Source organism: Thamnophis elegans, chromosome 12 (assembly GCF_009769535.1).
Source record: "Thamnophis elegans isolate rThaEle1 chromosome 12, rThaEle1.pri, whole genome shotgun sequence".
NCBI classification, from domain to species: domain Eukaryota; kingdom Metazoa; phylum Chordata; class Lepidosauria; order Squamata; family Colubridae; genus Thamnophis; species Thamnophis elegans.
In genome coordinates, this window is record NC_045552.1 from 43,032,504 (window position 1) to 43,049,750 (window position 17,247).

A 17,247-nucleotide genomic window follows, 5' to 3' on the forward strand; every position below is an offset into this window, starting at 1 on the left:
TATCATGTCTCCCCTAGTCCTTCTTTTAATCAAACTAGACATGCCCAGTTCCAGCAACCGTTCTTCATGTTTTATATACAAGCTCACGGCCTTAACATAATGCAATGTTTTAAAAAAGAATGCAGTTTCCCAAATCTACACATACATACCTGTACTCTGCAATAATAAGTAGTTGCAGGGGAAAGTCCCTTCACTTCATAGCACAGCAGAGGGCCAGTATAGACTATATGCATAGATCCCTCCATTTGTCCCCATTCCAGTCTATATTCGCTAACTTCTGCCCCATTACACGGCGGGCTCTTGGAGAAATTAGAAAGGAAAGGGGTGAGAGGTTAACATTTGCATTTATAAACTCAAACGTTCTCAAAAGGAGGCAATAGAAACACACCCATATATATGGGTGGGAGGGACGGAGGTAAGGAAGGAAGGAAAAATAGAAGAGAGGGAATAGGAAAGAAAATAGGAAAGAAAGGGGAGGGAGAGAGGGGGGAAGAAAAGAAGGAAGGATGGAAGTAGGGAAGAAAGGGGGGAGGGAGGGAGGAAAAATTGAAGAGAGGGAAGAGGAAAGGAAGTAGGGAAGAAAGGGAGGGAGGGAAAGAAGGGAGGAGAAAAAAAACCACTTACCTCCCACGTAGCTACTATACAAGTAGCAGTTTTGCACGTTAAGAGGGGGGTGAAACATGGATCAGGGGGCCCTGGAGCTGTAGAGATCTCTGCCTTTTCTGAGGAAGGGCCGAGCTGCACGGAAAAAAATACCTTGAAATTTAAAAAACCGCTGAGAGACCCACCAGGTCAATGCATATCAAAGGACTGCAACTATTACATCATCTATGGCTTCCCGACAGATTCTTCAGGTTTGGTGAACGAAAAGATTATCCAGTCTTCAACGAAACCACCAAATTTAGTTTCGTCTGGCCTTGATTTAGTCTCGGCTCATATGCCAGTTTCAGAGTTCAGACACTGTTCCATGCCTAATCTTGTTCTGCTCCAATATTTGAAGGGCATTAGGTCAAAGGAATACACCTTTGTCTGCAATTCCATCAGTCCAATTTTATTAGTGTATCACAGAATTAAAATATGTGGAAGAGAAAACTATGCTGGATAGATTATCTGCAGAACCCCAAATCTGATCATTGTAGTGCTTCTTCCTGCTAGGCCTCTCTGACCTGGGGCTTCAGGAAGAAACCTTTAAGCCCATTAAGATGAAAACTACATCCTGCTCAAATCTAAGGATCCTAATGTAATCACTATCTGATGAATTGTAGCTCCATAAATAATCCAACCTTCCTGCCTTTTTCTTCCCTCAAACTGCTGGGAAAGTGGGTTGGGGGTGGGGAGGAACCAAGAAACACATCTTTCTCTCCCGCTGTTTTTCTTTCCCCTCTACAGGAGATAAAATTTCCTGCTTTATCAGGCAAATCAGGATGTGGAGTTCCTTAATAACAGTAGACCAAGGATGCAAGTCTTATCCAAGACTTTGGGTCATGCTCAGCCTCTCCTTCCCGGAGCAGCTTTCAAAATTCTCCAGGATTCTAATTAAAAATGTTTGCAAACAGCATTTATCTGCTTCCACTTGCTACTGGTTCGCCCAAACCGGTGCGAACCGGTAGCAACTGGAAGCAGATAAATGCTTTTTGCAAACATTTTTTATTAGAATCTTGGAGAATTTTGAAACTTGGAACTGGGTCGGCGAACTGGTAAGATCGGCAGGCTGGCCACACCCCCAAACCGGTTCCCTAGTTGCCGCTGCCGGCTTGTTTTTCAGTCATTTTTACAGGCAACTGCACGCACGCGCGAAGCAAACCAGCAACAACACCGGCAGCAACCCACCCCTGCACCCAGCCGCTCAGAGTTCAAGACTGGAGTTTCCAGGTTGTTCCTGAACATTCTGTAAGATTTCTACCAGCAGATGCTTTAAACCGGGGCTTTTCAAACTTGCAACTTTAAGAGGGGTGGGCTTCAACTCCTAGAACTCTCCAACTCGCTGGGCCATCAGGCTGTTGCAGTCCAGCCATCTTGAGGTTGCCAAGTTTGAAAAACATTGCTTTAAACCAGGGGTCAGCAGCGCGCAGCTCTGGAGCCGCATGTGGTTCTTTCATCCCTCTGCTGCGGCTCCCTGTCGGCGGGCAGCTCCACAATTGATGGGGCTTTCGGTTAGGACAGATAGAGGAAAAGGACGCCGCGCTAGGAGGAGACTCTATGGTGGGGGAACCGGACTTCCGGTTCGGCTCCAGAAGTGAATGGGAGGCTTTTGGTTAGGACCTCTGTGGCTCATTGAGTGTTTAAGGTTGTCAACCCCTGCTTTAAACAAACCATTTATTCTCTAACAAGAACCGAAATGCATACCCCTGCTTTGTTGGCTGCCCGTATCCAGAAGCAGTAGGTTCTTCCGGGAAGAAGTCCATTCACGGTGCATTCCAAAGCTTGGCCCCGGTAGGCTTGCCGGTGTTCTTCTTGCTCGCTGTTTGCCATTTCTAGAAGGTATTCCGATACCTCTGAGCCCCCATCTACGGAAGGAGGATCTGCAAAACAGGACATGACCATGTGTTGTGGCCCGCCAGCAGCCAGCAGAGCTGGCAGCAGATTCAGACAGTGAGGAGATTGGGGAGGAACAGAGCCAGTCCTGGAGTCTGGGGTCTGATGAGGGCTCTGTGTCGGAGGCAGAGAGGGGGCCAGAGCCGTATGCCAGTTATCAGCTGCCTTCGGAGTCGGACATCAGTGGGGCAGATGAACAGCTGGAGCCTATTCCCAGTGTGTGCATGCACAGAGTTGCCAGACGAAGGGAAGAGCTAAAGAACAGGGGTCAACTTGGGAGTAAGGCCACAGGTGGACGATGAATGGACCCTCCCAGAAGAAATAAAAGAGGAGCGAAAGGGGAGTGGAGTTTGCAGGAAACAATTAGTTCGCTTAAATGGTTCGTGAAATTTCTGGGACGCAGATTTTTTTAAAATCTTGTTTTCCTCTCCAAAAGCTAGGCGCGTCGTATAGTCCAAAAAATATGGAATAATTAGGAAAGTTATATTTAACTATGTAATAGAGAGGGATTATTTTGGTCTGTTCTTTTGCTTGTTGCTACTCTGTTGTTTTTTCCAGCAGTCATAAAAGTGATGATGAAGAAGAAGAAAATCACGAGGGGAAAAGTGACCCCCGTTTCAAGGCAGAGCCCCAAAGATGCCTCCATACCATACCTTTGGCTCAACCAACTGCCTCACTGCTCAACCAGCCTTGTAGCAATTCCAGAGAAAAAATAACTTTGTTTTTTGTTTTGTAATGCTTATTTATGGGCCACTTTGATTTTTGTTATGGTTCAGTTTAGAGTGTCCCTTAAATTTTATTGGGCCTTTCCAAGCATTCCCAGAACTATAGAATTTCACTGTGTTCTAAAACCTCTGGGGACAGAAACATCGCTGTTAAAGTACAGTGAGCTGCATTTAGTCCCAGATTTATTGGAGAGAGAGAGAGAGGAGATGGGAATTCTTGAGGCAGGTCTATTATCACGTTATATTTTTAAGTGGTTTTGGGCTACAACCCCCACTACTCTCTGGGTTGATTGGATAGGACTCTGGGGAGTTCCTGCACCCCTTCTGGGTTACACAGTCCTTTTATTCTAATTGAATTATTGCACTTAAATATTTTTATACTGAAGGGATGGTGGTGGCTGAGTGACTAAGACACTGAGCCTGTCAATCAGAATGTCAGCAGTTCAAATCCCTAGCGCTGTGTTAATAGATGAGCTCCCGTTATTTGTCCCAGCTTCTGCCAGCCTAGCATGTAAAAAATGCAAGTAGAAAAATATGGACCACCTTTGGTGGGAAGGTAACAGCTTAGTGTGTGCCTTTGGCATTTAGTCATGCTGGCCACATGACCACAGAGATGTCTTCGGAAAGGGCTGGCTCTTCGGCTTTGAAATGGAGATGAGCACCATCCACTAGAGTGGGGAACGACTGGCACATATGTGCAAGGGAAACCTTTATCTTATTTTATACTCTGTTTTCTTACGATCTGGGCTCTTACCCCACTGCAGAGTCATTTCCTTAGGCTTGGCTTTGCCAGACAGACACGGAGGATGACAGGGCCCAGGGGGAACAGCTGAGGTCTGGACAGTGAGGACATCAGATGGCTAAAAAAAGAAATCACACGTTACTTGCTGATTTACTTAAACCTTCAGCCAGCCACCCAACTCAAAAATATGCCACACCTCAAAACAAAGACAATTTCGGGTAGTCCTCAACTTATGACCTCGATTGAACCCAAAATTTCTATTACAGTGTCAAGAAATTTATTAAATGAATTTGGCTCATTTAACGATCCTTTCTTGCCCCCGCTGTTAAATGAATCACTACAGCTGTCAAGCTAGTAGCATGGTTCTTAAGCCAATCTGACTTCCCCATTGATTTTGCTTGTCACAAGAGGTCGTAAAAGAGGATCACATGACCCCCCCGGTCACGGCAACTGCCATAAATGTGATTCAGTTGCCAAGCATCTGAATTTGGATCATGTGACTATAGGGATGTGGCAACAGTCGTAAATGTGAAAAATGTGTCATACGTCACTTTTTGAGGTGCTGTTGTAACTTGAAATTGTCACTAAATGAACTGTTGTAAAGTCAAGGGCTACCGTAAAACAAATAAATCAATTAACTGGCAAGAAGAGACTTGGATTTGTTGTATTCCACTATTTTACTCTGTAGGTATGAAAATCCTCACATTTTCCTCCTTCCAAATTCCAACTGCAACACCATCTTAACAAGGACAATGTGCAACTATACCAAATAAGGTAAAGGTAAAGCTTCCGCCGCACATATGTGCTAGTCGTTCCTGACTCTAGGGGGCGCTGCTCATCTCCGTTTCAAAGCCGAAGAGCCAGCACTGTCCGAAGATGTCTCCATGGTCATGTGGCCAGCATGACTCAACACCAAAGGCATACAGAATGCTATTACCTTCCCACCAAAGGTGGTTCCTATTTTTCTACTTGCATTTTTACATGCTTTCAAACTGCTAGGTTGGCAGAAGCTGGGACAAGTAACAGGAGCTCACTCCGTTACGCAGCACCAAGGATTCGAACCGCCAAACTTTCTGACCGACAAGCTCAGCGTCTTCGCCACTGAGCCACAGTGTACCCTAACCTTACAAATACAAAACATAAACTCGGCTTGCATTTTTTTCCAAGACATATTTTTCCTCTCACCTGACTTTGTCCCCCTCTACTAACGCAGGACACCTTCAGCCTGTAGGAAATGCCAGGCTTGAGATGGGCACATACATGTTCTCTCGTGGAACCTTTATAGGCGATTTCCCATTTACTGCCTACAAGGAAAAGAAAGATCTGTTCACAACCCATTCCTGGGAAAATGTGGGACAAAGAATTCCTCTTCCAACATCACAGAAGAAACAGTTGAATGCTACAAAAAGTTAATCCTGGCTATTCTCTCTCTTACAACATCTCTTTTTTTTTCAACCTTTAAAAAAACATACAATGGAGAAAATGATTCTTTTTCCAAGGGAGAAATGGCCAATTCCAAGGTGATTTTCTATAAAGGCTTAAGGCAGACACCATGAAATCAGGGGAGCATAGTAGTTATCATTAATAGCAATAGAATAGCAATAGCGCTTAAGAGTTTTATACCACTTCACAGTGCTTTACAGCACTGAGTCAGCCAATTGCCCCCAACAATCTGGGCCCTCATTTTACCCATCTCGGATGGATGGAAGGCTGAGTCAACCATGAGCAAGTGAGAATCGAACTGCTGGCAGTTGGCAGAATTAGTCTGCAATATGACATTCTAACTCTGTGTCACCATGGCTCAGTGTGGCACAGTGTTTAGAATGCAGTATTAGGGACAGGGACATGGGCAAGAATGGAATGGAACAGAGTAGAATAGAATAGAATAATAGAGTAGAGTAGAGTTGAATAGAATATAGAATAAACAGGAGCTGGAAGGGACCTTGGTGGTCTTCTAATCTAGCCCCCTGCTCAAGCAGGGGAACCTATACTATTTCAGATAAGTGGCTATCCAGTTTCTTCTTTTAAAAAAACCCGATCAATTCAAAGCGTGATCCCATTTTTAAGTAATATACAGAGAAATGAAATATTCAGGTGCTTACCAGCAGTGGCTTCGGAAATTTCTAAGATATATGAAGAAATATCTGATCCTCCAGTATCTTTTGGTGGGTCTAGTTTAAAGAAGAAATGCAGAAACAGTTTAGAACTGAAAGAAAACCAAAAGTTTTAAGTCCACAATAATTAGCGGCAAATTACTGCACGGGCTGAAAAAATATACGAAGGAAGGTTCTCTTCAGCAATGCTTCTATTTTCACATGAAGAGCAGGGCTCAGAAAGGAAGGCTCAGTTGAACAATTTAGCTCTTGCCTACAGAAAGCGATGCTCTGCCTTTTATTTAATCTTGGATTAGTTGTGAAAACCCTGGCAATTTGCTACAGATCCAGGGGAAAAAAATGCAATGTGAATGCATTTTCACTCCCTTTCCATTTTATACAGATATGCCCTCCCTCCCAAGCTCCGTTTTCACTGGCAGAGGGTTGTAGGCTATCACGGCCGAAAACAAAGCTTGGGAGCCTGTTTTCACTGGCATAGCACTCGGGTCACCACAATGGCCACGCCCCCCAGCCACGCCCACCGCCCCCCACCAAGGTCAAACACAACCTTGATGGCCGTCAATGAAATTGAGTTTGACACCCCTGAGCTAAGGATTGGGGGCAGGACAGCAGAGGGGAGGAAAACAAAGGAGAGCTTCAGCAAGGGAATAAAGTTTTCTTACCCCAAGTAACTTTCACATTGTGGGAATGGATTTTTCCCTTTACAGCTGGTTTACTCGGAGGCCCAGGCTTGTCAGGGCATGTGCTAAACTCCACAACTTCACTGGCCCCACTTTTCCCTTCCGTGTTGTGAGCAAACAACTGTCCCATTGCAAAAGAGAACAAACTTAGTTAAAAATACGTATGTGGTTTTTCTTTTTTAAAAAAAAAATCAGAGCTTTTTATATATAGGGAAGCAAAGAAATCAAAACTCTTTATCCCACTAAATGTCTGTAGAGATCCTCGGTCATCCGGGTCATGGTTGTCCCAAAAGCGCTTTTTCAAAAGGCAGCTGGATTTTCCGCGTTTTCACTTGAAATCCTTTCGCTTCTCATCCAAGAAGCGTCTTCAGTTCTTCTTCGGTGTCTTGGATGAGAAGGGTCTTTGTCTTCAAGGGAAAAACAAAGTCCACTTGCCTTTTGAAAAAACACCTTTGGAATGTCTTTCTCCACTAGATCATCTACCGTATTTTTCAGACTATAACACGCACCTAAATTTACAGGAGGAAAACAAGAGAAGAAGAGTTTTTGGCCTCCATGCGTTGCGTTTTCACCCTACCAAGCCCCAGAAGCACTCTGTAGTGCTCTGCATGGCCTGTTTTAGTCAAAAACGGGCCTGTTTTTGGCCTGCAGAGTGCTTCTGGGAGCTGGGGAGGGCGAAAATGCAACACGCAGAAGATTCGGGAATTCAAAAACGCCCATATTCAGTCTATAAGAAGCACCTAAATTTTCACCCACTTTTTTTTTTGGGGGGGGGGGGAATGTTGTGTCTTATACTCCGAAAAATACGGTATATATCACTGGCCTATAGGTGCCATTAAAAAGCCTGAAGTTCCATACAATGACTCTAAAAATATATTTACATGTAGAATAACCTCACTCGCTTCACAACACGTGAAAATATTTATGAAGTTGAGCACAAAGAAGGATTGTCACAGGAGACTTGCAAAATGTGTTGGTAAAAGGGGAAGTTGGAAGGAGAGAAGCAACTTGGAATTAAGGAGAAACTTCCTAACAGTGAGGACAATTAACCAGTAGAACAGCTTGCCGCCAGAAGTTGGGATGCTTCATCAGGTTTTTAAGAAGAGATTGGACAACCACTTATCTGAAAGGGTACAGGCCAAGGGTCAGCAACTTTAAACACCAAAAGAGCCCTTTGGACCCGTTTCCCACAGAAAAGAAAACAACGGGAGTCACAAAACCCTTCCCATGCCTGACTATTTCCTGAGTGGACACAGAACTAGCATATGTAGTTGAATTAAATGTTCTGTTTTCTTCTGAAACTTTTCTTTTCTTGGATTTATCCATGGTTGGACTACCGAGGGTCGAAGAGCTCAATAAATCGCGTGCTGGTGGGTATCACACATTGGCAGATGTGACCCATATTTTGAGCGACAGGGAGCCGCAGCAGAGAGATGAAAGAGCCACATGCGGCTCCAGAGCCCAGGGTTGCTGACCCCTGGTATAGCCTCTCCTGCATGAACTAGAAAATTAGACTAGAAAACCTCCAATGTCCATTCCAGCTCTATTCTGATTGAAACTAAGCAATATCACTGGTGCTTGCATGACAACCTAGTTGGGTAACGCAACATCCTCCAGGAAAATGCCAAGGTCAGAGAGCACCAAGTTGGACCAAGGACTCCACAGACTGGAGAATCTTCATGATATTCCAATCAATGAACAAGGTATTTTGCAAGCTAACAATGGATAGCTGACGACTGGGGAGCATAGCGAGGTTCGCAAAAGAGTCATATGTCAACGACACAAGCTTTGCGTAAAGAAAGTCCCAAATTCAACCCCGAGTATCTTCAGATAGAAATTTCAAAAAAATAAAAAGTTGGTGCTACTTAAGGTTCCTCAGTATTGAACTAGAAGGGACCAAAGAAGGCTTCGATCAAGTCATTTCCAAAGGCCTTTAACAGAAGTCTAAACTTCTCCTAAAGCCTTGAAGAGGTATTATATTTCACCTAGTTTGCAGGAACAAGTCACTAGTAAGCAGTTTTCAGGGGGGAGTAAGGGATTTATCAGCATGTGGATGTGTTGGTTATTTGGATTTAGCACCTACCCGAAATTTATAGGAAGTGTTTCTTCTAAGGTCACTTAAAGTGCAAGAAAGCTCATCTCCATTGTACCCTGCTTGGAAGCCATAATCCTGCATAAAGAAAAATGTATGTCCAGTGTTCACATATTCCTTAGTAAACCTTTCCACTTTATAGCCATGGATTATATAATGTGTACATTTATGACAATTGTAATTTTTAAAAAAAATCATAACCCCAGTAATTATTAAGAATGGATTTACGTTCCCGGTTAAAGAATCTGCATTCATGTCAAAGATCAGGGAGCGGGGAGGAGGGAATTTACTATATATATATAGTACATATGCGTGAGGGGAACCTTTACCTATACCATATATATGAAATATATATATATATATTTATATATATACACACACACACACACACACACACACACACACACACACACACACACACATATATATATATATATGTTATATTTATGCTGATAAATAAATAAAGGGAGACTAGTATAGATCTATTTCAAGCTATTTAGCTCTCATCAGCTAGCCATACCCAAGTTTTTTGGGAATCGAACCTGTATATATATATATATATATATATATATATATATATATATATATATATATATATATATATATATATATATATACCGTATTTTCACCCATATAACCCGCCCACGCAAATAACCCGCACACGCGAATAACCTGCAGATTTTCAAGATCGTGTAAAATGTTTCCCGTATACCCCGCCCACTTATATAACCCGCAATGAGTAAGCCATCGGCAAACATTACATTAGCGCTATTCCATCGGACCTACCCATTAAAACCAATCGGAGGAGAAAGCCTGGGCGAGCTGGGGAGGGGTTGGAGGAACTCAACTCAAGGGAGAGATCTTGAAATTCAATAGAAAAAAAATGCTTGGGTTTCGGGACGCCTTCGTGAAAACCCCACCCCTGGCTATGGGCGAAGTGACCAGGAAGAAGCAGGAGGTGAGAGGAAGCCTTCTCTGGGCTTGGAAGTCCGGCAGGAAGGGAAGGGAAGGAGGCGGCGGCACGGCTGTGGCTCCGTTTTCACACACACACACACCCCTCCCTTCTTCTGCTTTGCTCTGTGAAAGGGCTTCACTGCCGAAGCATTTTGGTTTAAAAAAAAAAAAAACACTGTCCCTTTCTCTCTCCAGTTAACAGGGCCAACCCAAGTGGTGCATTTTATCTGGGAGACGCCACGCAACGAGGGAATCTCCTTTTGGGGGGGGGTGTGAGACGCTGACAGAAAAAGGGCAAGCAGTGGCCGTGTGAGGCGGCCTTGAGAGCTCCAAACGACCTACCGTACTGGCTGGCGAGGTTAGTTCTCTAAAGGCCGTTGAAAGCTCCGGGGAAACCCCTTTTTCCGCCCTCGGAGCCCCCGGTGCTTCCTCAACCCCCCCACACTTTTTCCTCTTTGGTTCACCCCACCCCGCCCTCAAGGGCCCGGGACTCTGGGAAAGTGTGCAGCTGGGGGGCTGGGGAGGAGAGAGCGTCTACCGTTCCTCACGGGAGGCACTTCGAGCCCCGCCGTATCTGAGAGGCTCTTAGTCGTCGGTGTGGGAGAGGAGAGAAAGGTTAAAATGTTTTTGAAACATAAAAAGAATCCTTTGTGGGCAAACTTAAAGCTGCTGGGCTGCACGGGCTTGCTGTAAATTGAGGGCATGTTTTGCCTTTATTTATTTTGCCGCCTCCCCTTCCCTTCCTCGGAGGGGAACGCTCGGAGCAAAAGGGACCCCCGCCTCGTTAAAGCCGCATCCGACGCTTCACCTACAAACGATCCCGATTCTCCCGCGTCCTTCCTTCCTTCCCTCCCTTCAATGTACCGTACTCTTCCTATAAAGAGAAGGGAAGCGTGAACAAACTCCGGGCAGGAGATGGGCTCGCGTAGAGGTACCAGAAGTTTAACCGTTTCACCTAAGCCACAGCTCGTCCTCTCTTGGGACAGCCTTCCGCCGACATTAAAACGATGCGTGAACTTGCGAAAAACTGTGGCAGGCACGGAGGGGAGGGAGGGAGCAAAAAAAGAAGCGAGAAACAGATATTTTCTCCCTCTCGTGAAGGGGGGAGGATCTGGTGCTTTCCGGCTCGGGCTCCTTTTCTCCCTTTTCCTGCTTGGGTTTCGGGACGCCTTCGTGAAAACCCCACCCCTGGCTATGGGCGAAGCGACCAGGAAGAAGCAGGAGGTGGGAGGAAGCCCGGATTCTGCAGCCCCTCGCCTTCTCTGGGCTTGGAAGTCCGGCAGGAAGGGAAGGGGAGCAGGCGGCGGCGCGGCTGTGGCTCCGTTTTCACACACACACACACACCCCTCCCTTCTTCTGCTTTGTTCTGTGAAAGGGCTTCACTGCCGAAGCATTTTGGTTTAAAAAAAAAAAAACACCGTCCCTTTCTCTCTCCAGTTAAGAGGGCCAACCCAAGTGGTGCATTTTATCTGGGAGACGACACACACACACACACACACGACACGTGCGGCAGGAGGAGCGGCGTCCTCCGCGCTCTCGGCTGCCACAAACGCCACGCAACGAGGGAATCTCCTTTTTTGGGGGGGGGTGAGGCGCTGACAGAAAAAGGGCAAGCAGTGGCCGTGTGAGGCGGCCTTGAGAGCTCCAAACGACCTACCATACTCCGTTTTCACACACACACACACCCCTCCCTTCTTCTGCTTTGCTCTGTGAAAGGGCTTCACTGCCGAAGCATTTTGGTTTAAAAAAAAAAAAAAAACCGTCCCTTTCTCTCTCCAGTTAACAGGGCCAACCCAATCCCGCGTCCTTCCTTCCCTCCCTTCAGAGCGAGGAAGCGGCAGCTCGTCCTCTCTTGGGACAACTTGCGAAAAACTGGAGGGAGGGAGCGAAAAAAGAAACGAGAAACGGATATTTTCTCCCTCTCGTGAAGGGGGGGGGGATCTGGTGCTTTCTCCGCTCGGCGACTAAGAGCCTCTCAGATACGGCGGGGCTCGAAGTGCCTCCCGTGAGGAACGGTAGATGCTCTCTCGCCTGCCAGAAGGGAGCAAAAAAATAACAAAGGAGCGGAGAAAGCACCAGATCCCTCCCCCCTTCGCCAGAAGGGAGCAAAAAAAGAAGCCAGAAACGGATTTCTCCCTCTCGTGAAGGGGGGAGGATCTGGTGCTTTCTCCGCTCCTTTGTTATTTTTTTGCTCCCTTCTGGCAGGCGAGAGAGCATCTACCGTTCCTCACGGGAGGCACTTCGAGCCCCGCCGTATCTGAGAGGCTCTTAGTCGCCGAGCGGAGAAAGCACCAGATCCCCCCCCCCCTTCACGAGAGGGAGAAAATATCCGTTTCTCGTTTCTTTTTTCGCTCCCTCCCTCCAGTTTTTCGCAAGTTGTCCCAAGAGAGGACGAGCTGCCGCTTCCTCGCTCTGAAGGGAGGGAAGGAAGGACGCGGGATTGGGTTGGCCCTGTTAACTGGAGAGAGAAAGGGACGGTTTTTTTTTTTTTTTTAAACCAAAATGCTTCGGCAGTGAAGCCCTTTCACAGAGCAAAGCAGAAGAAGGGAGGGGTGTGTGTGTGTGTGAAAACGGAGTATGGTAGGTCGTTTGGAGCTCTCAAGGCCGCCTCACACGGCCACTGCTTGCCCTTTTTCTGTCAGCGCCTCACCCCCCCCCAAAAAAGGAGATTCCCTCGTTGCGTGGCGTTTGTGGCAGCCGAGAGCGCGGAGGACGCCGCTCCTCCTGCCGCACGTGTCGTGTGTGTGTGTGTGTGTGTCGTCTCCCAGATAAAATGCACCACTTGGGTTGGCCCTCTTAACTGGAGAGAGAAAGGGACGGTGTTTTTTTTTTTTTAAACCAAAATGCTTCGGCAGTGAAGCCCTTTCACAGAACAAAGCAGAAGAAGGGAGGGGTGTGTGTGTGTGTGTGAAAACGGAGCCACAGCCGCGCCGCCGCCTGCTCCCCTTCCCTTCCTGCCGGACTTCCAAGCCCAGAGAAGGCGAGGGGCTGCAGAATCCGGGCTTCCTCCCACCTCCTGCTTCTTCCTGGTCGCTTCGCCCATAGCCAGGGGTGGGGTTTTCACGAAGGCGTCCCGAAACCCAAGCAGGAAAAGGGAGAAAAGGAGCCCGAGCCGGAAAGCACCAGATCCTCCCCCCTTCACGAGAGGGAGAAAATATCTGTTTCTCGCTTCTTTTTTTGCTCCCTCCCTCCCCTCCGTGCCTGCCACAGTTTTTCGCAAGTTCACGCATCGTTTTAATGTCGGCGGAAGGCTGTCCCAAGAGAGGACGAGCTGTGGCTTAGGTGAAACGGTTAAACTTCTGGTACCTCTACGCGAGCCCATCTCCTGCCCGGAGTTTGTTCACGCTTCCCTTCTCTTTATAGGAAGAGTACGGTACATTGAAGGGAGGGAAGGAAGGAAGGACGCGGGAGAATCGGGATCGTTTGTAGGTGAAGCGTCGGATGCGGCTTTAACGAGGCGGGGGTCCCTTTTGCTCCGAGCGTTCCCCTCCGAGGAAGGGAAGGGGAGGCGGCAAAATAAATAAAGGCAAAACATGCCCTCAATTTACAGCAAGCCCGTGCAGCCCAGCAGCTTTAAGTTTGCCCACAAAGGATTCTTTTTATGTTTCAAAAACATTTTAACCTTTCTCTCCTCTCCCACACCGACGACTAAGAGCCTCTCAGATACGGCGGGGCTCGAAGTGCCTCCCGTGAGGAACGGTAGACGCTCTCTCCTCCCCAGCCCCCCAGCTGCACACTTTCCCAGAGTCCCGGGCCCTTGAGGGCGGGGGTGGGGTGAACCAAAGAGGAAAAAGTGTGGGGGGGTTGAGGAAGCACCGGGGGCTCCGAGGGCGGAAAAAGGGGTTTCCCCGGAGCTTTCAACGGCCTTTAGAGAACTAACCTCGCCAGCCAGTACGGTAGGTCGTTTGGAGCTCTCAAGGCCGCCTCACACGGCCACTGCTTGCCCTTTTTCTGTCAGCGTCTCACCCCCCCCCCAAAAGGAGATTCCCTCGTTGCGTGGCGTCTCCCAGATAAAATGCACCACTTGGGTTGGCCCTGTTAACTGGAGAGAGAAAGGGACGGTTTTTTTTTTTTTTAAACCAAAATGCTTCGGCAGTGAAGCCCTTTCACAGAGCAAAGCAGAAGAAGGGAGGGGTGTGTGTGTGTGTGAAAACGGAGCCACAGCCGCGCCGCCGCCTCCTTCCCTTCCCTTCCTGCCGGACTTTCAAGCCCAGAGAAGGCTTCCTCCCACCTCCTGCTTCTTCCTGGTCGCTTCGCCCATAGCCAGGGGTGGGGTTTTCACGAAGGCGTCCCGAAACCCAAGCAGGAAAAGGGAGAAAAGGAGCCCGAGCCGCCGAGCCAGCCCACTGCCGCGAGGAAAGTGGTGGTCCCAAGCTCTCCCTTTAGTTAATCTGTGTAAAATATTTTACGTATACCCCGCCCACTTTTATACCCCGCAGGGGGGCGCTGTGCATGTAAAAACCGCATATAACCCGCGGGTTATATGGGTGAAAATACGGTATATATATATATATATATATATAAAGGTATAGGTAAAGGTTCCTCTCACGCATATGTGCTAGTCGTTCACAACTCTAGGGGGCAGTGCTTTTCTCCGTTTCAAAGCCGAAGAGCCAGCGCTGTCCAAAAACGTCTTCGGGGTCATGTGGTCGGAATGACTAAATGCCGAAGGCACACGGAACGCTGTTACCTTCCCACCAAAGGTGGTTCCTATTTTTCTACTTTCATTTTTACATGCTTTCGAACTACTAGGTTGGCAAAGCTGGGACAAGTAACGGGAGCTCACCCCCTTATGCGGCACTAGGGATTCGAACCGCCGCACTGCCGACCTTTCTGATCGACAGGCTCATCGTCTTAGCCACTGAGCCACCACGTCCCTTTATCAATATTGATGTATCAATAGTCATTGCTTCATTCTTTGATTATTAGAAAATACTGCCTTTCTCAAAACAAGTAGATGACACGTTGCCGAAAATAACTTCTTAAAACTTCTGGAATGGTAAGAGTTTTCCAATATTTTAATGGGTTTCTTATAGCTACCTCCTCCCCATGCTTGATAGAGCCATTATTCCTGATAAACAGTCAGATATCCTCCAGTGTCATCCACTTCCCTTTTCTCTGAATCCAAAGCATTATGCAACTCTACTGTTTACTGCGTTTGGCCCTTCTTCTAAGGAGAAGGCTTTTGAGTAGCAACAATGGGATGCTAAATGAGTCTCAGAAGGGTTCATTGACTATCAGATCCTCTGGGACGGGCAAACGGCACACAACGCAATTATTCACTAGGCAACCTTCTAATCCACCCTGAAGGGCAGCTGCTCTTTTCCAAGTCTTCTCTCTCTCCCTACTCTAAACTCAAGGATCCGAAAGCTACTCACCGAACCTTCTTCTTCCATTTCCAAAATGTACGTCAGAGAGTCGTCCGAAGTCATGCCGTTGGGAGGCCCCCATTTGAGTGACAGCCAGTTCACGCCTGCCTTACTTAGCTGGGGTGGGAGGGGCGGTGGGGGGACAACTCCGATGGTGAAGCAGACCAACGTCTCGCCAAACCCACTGGGGGAGGAGAAAACATGGTGGGGTTAGGTAAGAAGCTGAGCCATACAAGTCTTTGTGGAAATGATGAACTCACAACACCTCCCGCCCCCCTTTTTCTTTACCTCATGCCAATGTCATTTTTGGCTGCTAGTCTGAACGCGTATTTGGTAGAGGGGGACAGCTTGGTGACTTTGTGCTGCTTTAGATGTCCGTAGTAGCATTCTTTGAAGGCTCCCGTCTTCCCCTTTTCAAAGAAGAACACAACGACAAGAGTTGGAGGGGACCTTGGAGGTCTTCTAGTCTTAGCCTTGCTCAAACAGGAAAGCCTATACCAGTGATGGCGAACTTTTTCGGCACCGAGTGCCCAAACTGGAAGGTGTGTGCATATGCACGCTGGCCAGCTGGTCTTCTTGCATGCTGGAGCATGGGAAACCCAAAGACCAGCTGGCCAACACGCGCATGCCTGTTTGGGGGGCATTTGGGGGCTGTTTTCAGGCTGGTTTGGGGGGCATTTTCTGGCGCTCCAGCATCTGTGAAGACCAGCCAAGCAACCAGATGGCGCATGTGCCCACAGAGAGGGCTCTGCGTGCCACCTCTGGCAGACACGCCATAGGTTCGCCATCATGGGCCTTTACCTTTGTTCAGTCTCTTCTTATTAAAATTAAATTAAGTCAGAAATTACAGTGCAGTTCTCAAAGATCCAGTTAACCGTGATGCCTAAGCTAGAATCTTTCATATTTGGAGGTGGAAGGCTTACGGGGCAGAGTTTGCCTCCTCCTCCTCCTCCTCATTTTGACACACAAAAGCCATTTGGCCAGTGTTTCTCAATTTTGGCAACTTTTAAGTATGGCGGAATTCTTGGAGTTGAAGTCCACCTATCTTAAAGTTGCCAAGGTTGAGAAACATTGCATGAAGCCTAAAGAAAGGAATAAAATTTTCTGTTAAAGAAGAACTAGAGCAGTATTTAGACTCAGAAACATGCCATTATCTTAGTAAAGACCTGCTTTAGACCAACGATTCTTAGTTCAAAATCTAGAATAAAGCTCTTCTCAATCAAGATTCCATTAGCCTAAACACAGCTCTGAATTGGGCCATGAAAAGCGGAACATTACCACCGTGTTAATTTATTTGTCAAGTTCAGGTACACCGCACATCCCATCCTCAAAGTGTCATTGTTATTGTTGCCCAGGAATTGGAGAGGGGTGGGGGTTCAGCAATATCACAGATACAAAGCAACCTTGCAAAATGCCTATTGTGCCATGCCATCAATTTTGGCAGCAAACATGTCACCATTAGGGAACTAAGTCCGTGATCTCATACAATTTCTCCTTGACAAGCCAATTTTAAAGTCAGTATTTTACAATCCAAAATATATTTTTTTAAAAAGCAATGAAAGTGACAGTTCTGGTAATAAACCCATTCTGGTGCTAATCTTTTGAGGTAAGGTTTTGGGGTGTTTTTGTGTGTGTGTGTGTGTGTGTTTTTAAACCTTGTATTTATTAGAAAACCACAGCCAGGGATAGATCATGTATTTCATAGGGACACAAGACTGCCTTGGTTAAGGCTTACATAGCCTGATTATGGATTACCATATTTTTCGGAATATAAGACGCACTGGAGTATAAGACGCACCAAGATTTTGAAGAGGCAAATAAAAAAAAAATGTGGGCACTATGCAGACCTCCCAAAAACTGTGAAAACCCATTTTGGAAGTTCTGTTTCTTGCCTTCCAGAAAAGTGGATTGGTTGGAAGATAAGATCTTCCTTCTTGAGTTGCAAGTTTGCAGCCATTTGCATGGAAGGATGTTTTACCCAAATGCAGACGAATGTCTTGAGCAGAACACCAGAATTATTAAGATTGATAATAATT

At 46.8% G+C, this 17,247-nt stretch overlaps 1 protein-coding gene across 2 annotated transcripts in view; it reads right to left on the reverse strand.

The window, feature by feature from the left end:
• FNDC3A (fibronectin type III domain containing 3A) overlaps positions 1-17,247 on the reverse strand; it is a 72,304-nt gene that overhangs the window by 13,691 nt on the left and 41,366 nt on the right. For both annotated transcript variants that reach the window (XM_032227309.1, XM_032227310.1), the window contains exons 12-21: positions 15,500-15,621; positions 15,221-15,395; positions 8,880-8,966; positions 6,779-6,917; positions 6,105-6,173; positions 5,188-5,306; positions 4,015-4,120; positions 2,347-2,522; positions 625-738; positions 150-299 (exon numbers count right to left, since the gene is read on the reverse strand). In XM_032227309.1, coding sequence (XP_032083200.1) covers positions 150-299; positions 625-738; positions 2,347-2,522; positions 4,015-4,120; positions 5,188-5,306; positions 6,105-6,173; positions 6,779-6,917; positions 8,880-8,966; positions 15,221-15,395; positions 15,500-15,621 — 1,257 coding nt within the window. The remainder of the gene's footprint in view (positions 1-149; positions 300-624; positions 739-2,346; positions 2,523-4,014; positions 4,121-5,187; positions 5,307-6,104; positions 6,174-6,778; positions 6,918-8,879; positions 8,967-15,220; positions 15,396-15,499; positions 15,622-17,247) is intronic.